Raw genomic sequence first — 12,241 nt, 5'->3', positions numbered from 1 at the left:
TTCTTCAGTTGTAAAGGTTACCAATCCCATACTCTCATTTTTCATCATTGGCTTATCTCATATTGTTCACTATATATATATTGTTTTTATGGTGTTTTTTTTATTTGTAAACAATTTGAGCTCAAAATAACTTATAGTTTGCATATTTGGATGAAGAAAGGTTAAAGTAGGTATTTAAAATTAGTATTCACTTTTTATTTCTAGCATGCATAGCACACTTCATTGTTTAGAGATATAGATAATTTTATAGTTTCTTAATTTTATTTGTTTATAAAATGAGAAATTTATAGTGTATTAAAAAATGAGTATAGAGAGTAGATGGCAACTGCTTCCGGGTCCTCGGCCTCTCATGGGTTTCCAAAGCGACTTAGGCCGGGCCTCCCTCTCATTCCATGCGACAAGTATCGTGATGAGAAGAAGATTGTGATGGAGTACCGAGTGAAGAAGGAGGGTCCCAACAATGGTCGTATCTTCTACAAGTGTCCGGATCGCAATGTGAGTTATTTTATCGTATTTTATGATTATGGTTAGTTTATACCTATTTTCATGATAGTTGTGATTAAAGTTCTAATTTTTTGTTTTAATTTTAGTGGGATGGCAGTGGACGATGTTTAGGCTTCTACTAGGAGGAAGAGTATGTTGAACTCGTGCAAAAATATCTTGCACAACAGGTAGATACGGCAGCTAATGAGGCAGTGATCCAGCCAAAGAAGCCCAAAGATGTTGCACAATCGGGGGATCTATCTGTTTAGTTGAGATTAGTCGCGAAATCCTTATACTCCTGAAATGTATTTTAGCTTTAGTTCTTTTAGTGGTAGTTGGGATTGTCTACATTGTAGCGATGCTTTCATAAATTTGTACCTTTTGTGGTGGCACACATGTTGTATAAATAATTAATTATGATCTAGGTTTTAATATGGTATTTATGTCATATAATACAGATGAGCCGGCATTGGATGTACAATGTTAATCGCCGCTCCCAAGAGTTCATTGACGACGTGTATTCTTTGTTACGTGCGGCCGAGGCAAACAAACGCGACGGTTTCATGTGCTGCCCATGTGCCATATGTAAGAATACGGTGGAATATCCTTGCTCAAGGACTCTTCATTCACACTTGTTCAAGTCAGGTTTCATGTCAAACTATATTTGTTGAACGAAGCACGGAGAAACCGGCGTTGTAATGGAAGAAGGTGAAGAAGAACAATGGGACGACAATGATATTATTCCCGATGGTGCGTGCTTTCAATGATACTGCAATGGGAGAAGCTGAAGAAGAGGTAGCCATAGAAGATGAGCCTGCTGATGATCTTTGTCAGGTCATTCGTGACGCATAAAGAGAATGTGAAAGTGAAAAGGAGAAGATCAAGTTCGAGTGGATGCTAGAAGATCACAAGAAATTGCTATACCCAACTTGTGATGCAGGGCAGAAAAATTGGGAACCACACTAGAATTGCTGCAATGGAAGGCAAAGAATGGTGTATCTGACAAGGAATTTGGAGAGTTACTAAAAATCCAAAAGAAGATGCTTCCGAAGGACAATGAATTGCCCGCCAATACCTATGAAGCAAAACAAGTTGTCTGTCCTATGGGGCTAGAAATCAAGAAGATACATGCATGTCCTAATGACTGCATCCTCTACCGTGGCAAAGAGTACGAGAAATTGGATGCATGCCTAGTATGCCATGCATCGCGGTATAAGATCAGGCGAGATGACCCTGGTGATATTGAGGGCGAACGTCCGCGGAAGAAAATCCCTGCCAAGGTTATGTGGTATGCTCCTATAATACCACGCTTGAAACGTCTGTTCAGAAACAAAGAACATGCAAAATTGTTGTGATGGCACAAAGAAAATCGTAAGGTAGACAATATGTTGAGACACCCTACTGATGGGTCCCAGTGGAGAGCAATCGATAGAGAATTCCTGGAGTTTGCAAATAACGCAAGAAACTTAAGGTTTGCTTTAAGTACAGATGGTATCAATCCTTTTGGAGAGCAGAACAGTAGTCATAGCACTTGGCCTGTTACTCTAAGTATCTACAACCTTCCTCCTTGGTTATGCATGAAGCGGAAGTTCATTATGATGCCTGTGCTCATCCAAGGCCCGAAGCAACCTAGCAATGACATCGATGTGTACCTGAGACCACTTATTGACGAACTTCTTATTTTGTGGAATAAAGAAGGTGTACGTGTGTGGGATGAGTACAAACAGGAACACTTTGATCTGCGAGCATTGTTGTTCGTAACAATCAATGATTGGCCTGCTCTAAGTAATCTTTCAGGACAGTCAAACAAGGGATATAATGCATGCACACACTGCTTCAGTGATATTAGAGGTGTATTCTTGAAAAATGTCGAAAGGTCATGTACCTTGGCCATCGTCGATTTCTTCCTGCAAATCACCCCGTAAGAAAGAAAGGCAAGCATTTTAAAGAGAAGGCAGACCACCTGACCAAGCCTTGCAACCGAACCAGTGAGGATGTACTCGATATGGTCAATGATGTGAAAGTCGTCTTTGGAAAAGGACATGGCAGCCAACCTATTCCGAACGACGCTAATGGTCATGCACCCATGTGGAAGAAGAAGTTCATATTTTGGGAGCTACCCTATTGGCAAGTCCTAGAGGTCCGCAGCTCGATCAACGTGATGCACCTGACGAAGAATCTTTGTGTGAACCTGCTAGGCTTCATGGGTGTGTATGGAAAGCCTAAGGTCACATTTGAAGCACGACAGGACCTGCGTTGTTTGAGAGAAAGAGACAACCTGCATCTAGAGAAGACAGATGATGGACGCCATTACTTACGTCCTGCCAGCTACACTCTAAGCAAAGAGGAGAAGGAAATCATGTTTGAATGCTTAAACAACATCAAGGTACCATCTAGATTCTCCTCGAATATAAAGGGTATTATAAATGTGCCAGAGAAGAAATTCTGTAACTTAAAGTCCCATGACTGTCATGTTCTCATGACGCAATTACTTCCAGTTGCATTAGGAGGAATTCTACCTCCAAATGTACGTCTAGCCACCGTGAAGCTATGTGCATTCCTCAGTGCAATTTCTCAGAAGGCAATTGATCCAACTGATCTAGCTAAACTACAGAATGATGTGGTTCAATATCTCGTCAGCTTTGAGTTGGTGTTCCCTCCTTCCTTCTTTGATATCATGACACACCTCCTAGTTCAACTAGTCAAGGAGATTTTCATTCTCGGTCCTGTGTTCCTACACAACATGTTCCCCTTAGAGAGATTCATGGGAGTCCTAAAGAAATATGTTCACAACCGTGCTTGCCCAGAAGGAAGCATCGCCAAGGGCTATGGAACAGAAGAGGTCATTGAGTTCTATGTTGACTTTATTCCCGACTTTGACTCGATTGGTGACATGAGGGGAGACTAAGCAGAAAGGGGACACTAGGGAGGAAAACATATATTGGTGCGGAGGATGATTATTTCAATAAAGCGTACTACACAGTTCTACAGAACTCCTCTTTGGTAGATCTGTATATTGAGACACACAAGGTTCTCTTACGATCCGAGTTTCCAGGGAAGACCGAAGCTTGGATTACGCGTAAGCACATGGAAACTTTCGGCGGTTGGTTGCGAAAAAAATGTCAAGGTGATGAGAGCATCCATGAGCAACTGTATTTATTGGCTATGCAACCATCATGGCATATCATCACATACAAAGGGTATGAGATAAATGGGAACATATTCTACACAGTACCCCAAGATAAAAAGAGTACCAACCAAAACAGTGGTGTCCGCATAGATGCCACAGACCCGAATAGGAATAAGTAGACATATTATGGCTGCATAGATGAAATATGGGAACTAGAATATGCACCTAATTTGAAGATCCCATTGTTCAAGTGCCAATGGGTCAAGGTGACCAGAGGTGGGGCAACAGTAGACAACGAGTATGGAATGACAACAGTAGACCTTAGTAATATTGGGTACAAAGACGAACCATTCGTCCTTGCTAAGGATGTGAATCAGGTGTTCTATGTCAATGATATGTCTACCAAACCAAAAAGAGGGAAGAACGATAATGACTCAACTAAAGAGCCAAAGCGCCACATAGTTCTTTCAAGAAAAAGAGTCATCGTGGGAATTGAGGACAAGTCGGATATGTTAGAAGATTATGAAAAGGATGACCGAATTCCGCCCTTCAAAGTGAACAAAGACCCTAGCATCTTGGTAAATGATGAGGACACTCCATGGTTACGACGCGATCATAATCAAGGGACATACGTAAAGAAGAAGTTCACTGTTGTGCCCACTTGATGATATAGTGATTTAATGTAGTGTGTGTTTGAGATATTATGTAATAATTGTGAATTCAGATGTTTATTATGTTGTGTTTCAAACTAAATCAATGTTTGATTTGGTGGGATTTTCTCTCGAAAAGTTAAATTAGGATATTGAGTGATGAAAAATTAAAATATTAACGTTAAAATGATGTGAAAACAAATTTCCTATCCAAAACCAATCGTTTTAATAATTTTACTTAAACACTACATTTTTGCATTAATGAAATAATAAATATTAGTTACATTATGTTTTATAATTATAACAAAAAATAAAAAAAGTTAGGTTATAGATTTTTCCTATGTGCAATAAAGAAAAAGAAAATCCATATTTTTAACAAAATAATTTTATGCCTTTTATTTAATTTACTATGTATTTAACAAGACTATTGCATTTCTATTAAAAAATTTTGCTCAAAACATGCGGAAAATGAAATTGCAGCCCACCTTTACTCCTGGGTGGGAAGTCCACCCGGGAGTAAAGGTGGGCTGCAGTTTCATGGCCCGCTAAAAAAAACCTTTACTCCCGGTGCATGTTACCAACTAACACGCACCGGGAGTAAAGGACCTTTACTCCCGGCTGGTGGCTGGCACCAGGAGTAAATCTCCCTGGTATATAAGCGTCAGTGCCTGGCGCAGATCGATCCCCTCCTCTTCTTCCTCGTCGAACACCACCGCCCTTTCTCTCTTCTTCCTCGTGCCGCCACCGATTCGTCTTCCCCTGCCGGTGCTGTCGCACGCCTATCGCTGCCGCACGCTGGTCACTGCCGCACGCCGGTCGCCACCACACCTCGAACACCGACGCTGCCGCACACCAGTCGCCACCCCGCCCGACGCCGGTCGCCCGGCCCCCGCGCATCAGCCCGCCGTCGTGACACCGGAGCTGGTGCCTCGCCTCGTGCGGACGCCGACGCTTCTCCGGCCGCCCCAACACCGGAGAGCCGGCCAGCCCACGACACCGGAGCCCGCCCTGCCTTGCCTCGTGTAGTACCCCAGCCAGCCGGCCACGCGCCTCGCCTCAGTCGCCTCACGCGCGCGGCCGCCGATGCTGCGCCATCGGTCTTCCTCAGTTGCCTCGCGTGCGGCCGTGGCCCGGCCCGCCTCACGTCATCGTCAGCACGCTGGCCGCCTCCACCGCACCGCCGCCCCTAGCAGTTCGCGCCGAGCACCGCCCCTGGCCTGCCTCACGTCGTCGTCGTCAGCAGAGACCACAGTGTGCGTGCTCTCGACGCCGGTCGCCACCGCGCCGACACGGCCCGGCCCGCTCTGCTGCGCCAACCACCGCCCCAACCCACTCTGCGCCGACGTCGAGACCACGCCACTCATCTTGCCGTATGTCCTTGTCCTCGATCATGTTTTTGTCATTTGTATTCATATGCATGTATATATACGTCTCGGAGCACCGCCGCCCTTGTTCGCCCATGCGTTTCTATGTATACGGCGGAGCACCACCGCCCTCGTTCGCCCTAGGGTTTAGGGTTTATATGGTGGAGCACCACCACCCTCGTTCGCCCTAGGGTTTAGGGTTTATATGGTGGAGCACCGCCGCCCTCATTCGCCCTAGGGTTTAGGGTTTATACGGTAGAGCACCGCCACCCTCGTTCACCCATGTGTACAAACATATATACGGCAGAGTGGAGCACCGCAACTCTCGTCACACCGCCCTCTCTCGCGGCCTAGTCGATCAACATTCGTATTATCGTTATCGTTAACGCTAAACAATCACACTAGGGCGAATTGCGTCGGTGACTAGGGCGAACCGCGTTGTTGATGTCACCGACATGGTTCACCCTAGTCACCGACGCAATTCGCCCTTGGCCATTTATGTATAGCCCTAATTCACCCTAGTACCGACGCAGTTCGCCCTAGTGTGGTGAATTGCGTCCGTGACCGAGGGGCAAGATTTAATAATGCATATTGTTCGTAGATTTTACACATGTAAGCAAAGATTTGACGTACTATATATTGGTTTTGTTTTTGGAAGCTAGATGGCCGACCCAAGAAACATGGATGAGGAGGAGTTGATGATGAATTTGATCAACACTGGCACTCAAGTTGCCGGCGATGATGGTGCTAAAAATAACGTGCAAGAGGATGTAGATGACGGGAGTCAGTACTTAGCTCTTGAACAAAATGAGCAATAACATATTGGCCAAGTATATTTTTTTATTAGCTATATATATTATCATATGTCTTATGTGTGCTCATGACATTAAAAATAATGTTTATGTTTTGTAGCCCTCTGGATCGACATCAACAACTACAACGAAGAGTAAAAATGTTCGAGGTCCCAAAAAGCCATTGGAGGGCCGCTTCATCATCTCAGAGTTCAATGTGGATACAGGCGAACCAGGGGGCCAAATAAAATGAAATTTGTGCACCACTGTGGTTACCTTGTAAGGGACCGGCTCTCGATCAGTACCCGCGAATGGAAGAAGAAGACCAATGCTCCTCATATCAGTTTTGTCTCCGATCGTGACAAGATGTTAATTTGGAATGATGTCTTGGAACATTTCACGCTCCAAACAGATGGTTATGATGATATAATAGATGGTGATGAATTGAAGGAGCGAGTTAGGGATTGGGCAATGAAGAAGATGGCCACCCAGTTTCAGACTTGGAAGAAACACCTATACACGACGTACGTCAAGAAGAACATAGCACCAGATTTCACTGTCCCAGGCCCGATCTCAAAGCAGAGGCCCTATTGGGATGAGTTTGTACAGTACAAGACGTCGGAAGAGGGTGTGAGTCGTGTGATAAAGAACCAACGTAATGCCCAACAGAAGACATACCACCATAACTTGGGATCAGGTGGCTACTCGACTGCCATTAAGAAGTGGAACAAAATGGAAGTAGACCTTCTTGCCAAGGGTATCACACCAGAATCACTTGAGTGGGGAGAGCGTGCAAAGAATTGGTTTTTCGCTCATGGGGGAACACTGGACCAGGAGATAGGGAAGTGCGTTTATGGCGCAAGACTGCAAGAAGCAGCAGAAAGATTATTTTATGCTCAGAGAGCTACTGCTAGTGGTGCGTTCAGGCTCAACAGAGAGAAGGATGAACTGACATACGCCATCGGGACTATTGAACACGGTGGCCGAACTAGAGGCAAAAGGAAGTGTCTCGTGGGAGCATGGATTCCCTCAGGACAGACCTTCCTACAGAAGGCGCCAGAGAAAGAAGGAAGAAGAGGCACAGCGGCTCTAGAGGTTGGAGGAAGCGGTGCGTGAAGCACAGGAGCGGGAAAAAAACCTTGAAGCGAGAATGCAGGAGGAAATCAGAAGGCAAGTGCAAATAGCAGTGAGTGCAATCAAGAAGGCATCAGAGCCAGGAATTAACATTAGCCCCCCTGCTCAGTTGAAAAGTAGCTGCGCTTCCACGGAGATACCAAATCAAGGGGACACAGGACTGTGCTTCCCTGTGGATGACGTCACTGAACCTTATACATCGTGTGAGCTACACATTCCGAAGGGGAATTCCACAATCAAGGTGGCTATCGGTCTTGTTAATCCTATTGACCGAACCAAGACACCAAGGATTCATGGGAATATAATCCAAGAAGGATATGCTACCATCTCGGTAGATAAAGCTGAAAAAGGTTTTAGTGATTTGCCTCTTGACATTCCTGAAGGTGATGGCGAGAAGACTCTAGGAGAAGCAGAGAAGACATTCATTCTATGGCGCAAGCGCTACATCATCATTCCTGGGATGTCGCCTCCACCTCCTCCTGAACTACCTCACCATAGGTGCAGATGAAAACACTACATCATTAATTTATATTGGCTTAAATAATTAATAATCTGCTCATAATAATATGTCATTCCTTTTTTTGTATCAGATCCTCCCCCAACCTAAGTACAATTGTTCAATCGCCAGATCATCATAGTGCTCTGTATGATGACAATGTGTTGGAAGGTGAGGCTGCATCCACACCATCTCCAAGGAGGTCTCCAACGCCGCAGCCGCCACCTCCAAGGAGGTCTCCAACACCGCTGCCACCACCTCCAAGGAGGTCTCCAACGCCTCCCCCGCCCCCGCCTACCAAGAAGCCAAGTACTAGCAAGAGGCCAGCCCCGCAAACGAAGAACCAGCCCTCCGCCGGCAAAGAAAGCCACCGTGAAACCAAGGGCTATTCCCAAAATAATATCTGAAGAGAAGGAAGAAGTAACTGATGCATATAAAAAAGATATGTCCATATTCTATGACAAACTTAAAAAGGATCAAGAAGTAAGGAGAAACCCGGAGAAACCGTACTTCTTCGTAGCTCCAGATATTCTAAGAAAAAAGGTGGCTTCTTACCAGCAACAACAGCGGGAATCTCATAAGCCATCCAAAGCAACGTTAACGGACTATGACCGCACTCTCACCAAGTCAATTGAGACGGCACAGAAAAAGAAGCGGGCAGGGAAAGGAGTTGCACAACTCGGACAACAATCACACCAATCAGTCCCCCCGCTAGTTATTGGTAATGAATATGGTTCAAATTTAGGATTAATGCATCAGGCAAACATACCTCCGGATGTCGATTTGGATCACCTTGGTGAATTTATTGAAGAGACTGGTCTCGACCTTTACTAGATGTTTAGTGATAGAAACATTGAGAGTGCGGCGGAGGTTGATATTTGGAAGAAAAAATTTGTACTAGGCCAGAGTCTATACAACCCTCAAGCCTTAGGTGATCTGGGGACGCAAATGTACCTGCTAAACAAGTGGTACATGCAAGCGTCTACCGGTGGATACTTCTGCGTTGGTGTCAGAATTAGAGACGAACATTGGTTCCGTGGCGATGATGTTATGTATGTTGACTTTGCAGAATTTCATCAACTATGCCACCTGACCTCTCTAGACAAAGTTATCATTAACTGCTATTGCCTGTAAGTAATAATTCTTTCGATCTATTATTAAACTCATCATATGTGTGTATATGCATATAAATTATCCTAACAAGTACTATATATATGCAGATTTACAATGACAGAGCGCAGAAAGAAAGGCTGCAATGAAATTGGTTTTGTTGATCCCCATATAGTATTCAAAGACCCAGTTACTTCAAAGCCTAATTGGAAGTCTGAGTCAGAGAGTAACCTCATGAACTTCTTAGTGAACCAACGCCACAAGAAGGATATACTCTTCCCCTACAACTTCAAGTGAGTGTTAATAATGTCGATCATCCTTAATGGCTCATATGTTGATTCTAGTTAATTAATGAGTGTTATGCGTTATATCATATAAACACATGCAGCAATCACTGGATATTGATGGACATCGATCTGGTGAAAAGCCACTTGATAATCTATGACTCGATGAAAAAACCACAACAAGACTACCAAGATATGATAGATATTATCCAGAGGTAATTTCGGTATCTCTAGCAACTATATATACACACAAACATGATGATTAACTATATCTGATGACGTGGCAATTTTTTTATTGGGCAGTGTTTGGAAAACTTTTATTGAGAAGCAACACATGGAAAAATGCAAAGCGCCACTGAATGTAATCTCTTTGAAAGTAAGTCCCCTAAATCGCATCATCTTTATTAATTAAACATATAGCTTTCACCGGATCACCAGATTGGATGACAAATCTTTTTCTCATAAAGTGGTGTCTGAGGCAGGAACAGGGGAACAACTACTGTGGTTACTATGTTTGTGAGTTTATCAAGCAGGTCTCCCAAAGAACTCCTACAGAGAGACTCAAAGTACGTTAAAAATACACTATATATTCATTTAATTATTATTATTGATTGTGTTACTATGTCGTTATATATATATATGTACATATATTAATTTATTTTCCTTTAATTCAAACCTGTAGGCTCGATGGTTGGAGGAAAAGGTCATACGGCAAGACCAGTTCAAAGCAATTCAAGAGTCTATAGCTGGATTTTTTAATGACCAGGTCATCGACTTCAAGGGCGAGTTCTACTTCGACCCAACACTGCCAAGGAAGCCAAGCTAGAGGATGAGAGGAAACTTGTTATATCACAACAATTGTAATGCAATCTTTTGTAATATATTCACATGAAATAATATAATGTAAAATACACATATGCATGCATGCATGTAAATATATATAGTTCTATGCTTGAATTATGTCATTTAATACGTTCATTATGCTTGAACCGAAACATACTATACGCGCGTATAAATGTATTATTAGCAGTGTACAATACGACTTCGAAAACCTATTTTGAAAAGAAAACAAAAAAATGAAAAAAAAAGAAAAAAAATAACCTTTAGTCCCGATTGGTATTACACACCGGGACTAAAGGTCCCCTTTAGTCCCGGTTTCTGACCCGGGACTAAAGGACCTTCCTTTAGTCCCGGATGCTTGCTCCCGGGTGGGAAACCGGGACTAGAGGGGGTTCCCCACCGGAAGTAAAATCCGTCTCTGTACTAGTGTGGAGCATCCGCCGCATCGGACATAAGACGCGTAGCATTTCGAATACCTCAAATATGGGCACGAGGAATACATACCCCATTTTATTGCACCATGCTGGGGTGGCCGGACGACTCTTTCCCGCATAGGCTGGGGGTGGATTTTTTTTAAGGCTTACATTTTCACCGAACTAGATCCGCATGGAGACATGACGGAAATGTATCGTGTATGCTTTCATATCCTCGATCAACCGTGCATGCGACGCCAAAGGGGTACAGTGAGCCTAAAATTGAACCGGCAAACAAAACTTGCATGCGTGGCTAGTGGCTTGGCCCTCTCTCGATCGGAAAAATACATGGTGTGAGAGATGTGGGGACGACGTACGGAGGATAGCAGGTCCATGCACGCTGCTCCAATCGGGCCCGTCCCGGCCAGCTTCACCAGAGACACGGGGAGAGAACAACAAGGGACGTGTTTCAATGCTTTGTTCTGCCGCGGATTATGTACAGTGTTACCGAAGATTCACACGAAACAACAACAGCATTGGTCAGGCCACGGCCCACGTGTCTAACTCGCATCGTCGCATCTACAAGAGCCAGCAATAAATGAATTGCAATGAGGGCGGCATGGAAAGCGATGCACCAGCAGTCAGCAGACATGCATCACAAATTGCAGTCTTACTGAATCTATGGCCCTTGCTTCCCCTCCCATGTATGCAATCACATATTCACATGTATAACAAAACTCCCATTTGGATTGGTACAATGTATATCTAGTGACTAGTGGGGGCTACAAATAGCACCTCCTCCCCTGCGCCTACCACACGCAAGAGCCTCCCTTCATCGATCACCATCCAGCGAGGCAGCAACAACCAACAAACAACCATGCGAAGCAGGAGGCACACATTGCAACAAGCAGTTGGTCTTTCGTTCTTGTGGCCATTTGCTTGCTAGCTAGCTAGCTCCTGCATTGCAGATACACACATACTCGCATAGAGAGAGAGACAGAGCAGAGAAATGGAGATGTGCTTGGATGAGAAGTGGAAGCTATCGAGCAGCTCAAAGAAGGGGAGCCGGAGGTCGGCGGCGGTGGCGCCGGCGACCAGCGAGGCGAGCCCGAGGGGCCGCACATCATCGACGGGGCCCGCCGCCCGGTCTGTAGTTCCGGGGCGGCTGGCGAGCCTGGTGAAGGAGCAGGGGGCCAGGTTCTACATCATGCGCCGCTGCGTCACCATGCTCGTGTGCTGGAGGGACTAGCTAGTTCATTCGCACTCCAGGGCCTGTGGGCTGTGACCCATCAGGTGCTCTACAACGACTTGGCCCTGGACGGCCCTAGCCCGGCCCTGTGGCTAATAATTCAGGAGAGGGTGGGAGAAAGACCAGAGATGTGCCTAATCTTTTGTGTGGCCGTCCTGTGGCTGTGGGTGACAGAGACAGTGTTTCTACTTGTAGTGTGTCAAAATGTTAGCTTTGATTTGATTTTTGCTGCCTGCTCTTTGCAAAGGTAACATTGCTGTAAAACGACTAAGACATCGTTACTAGCAGCTCATGAAA

General features: G+C 44.8%; 1 protein-coding gene across 1 annotated transcript; it reads left to right on the top strand.

Annotated features, from left to right (window-relative positions):
* The first annotated feature begins 11,704 nt into the window (after window positions 1-11,704).
* Window positions 11,705-11,944, top strand: LOC136503732 (small polypeptide DEVIL 11-like). The gene has a single exon (XM_066498719.1). It carries the CDS (start codon window positions 11,705-11,707, stop codon window positions 11,942-11,944), a length of 240 nt encoding a protein of 79 aa, XP_066354816.1.
* Window positions 11,945-12,241: the final 297 nt, after the last annotated feature.

Source organism: Miscanthus floridulus, chromosome 14, assembly GCF_019320115.1.
Source record: "Miscanthus floridulus cultivar M001 chromosome 14, ASM1932011v1, whole genome shotgun sequence".
Classification (NCBI taxonomy): domain Eukaryota; kingdom Viridiplantae; phylum Streptophyta; class Magnoliopsida; order Poales; family Poaceae; genus Miscanthus; species Miscanthus floridulus.
Note: the sequence above shows the minus strand (reverse complement) of the source record. Positions and strands in the feature narration are given on the sequence as shown.

What these genes read in the sequence shown, in the direction of transcription:
- LOC136503732 (XM_066498719.1), top strand. Translation starts at nt 11,705, where the DNA reads ATGGAGATGTGCTTGGATGAGAAGTGGAAGCTATCGAGCAGCTCAAAG.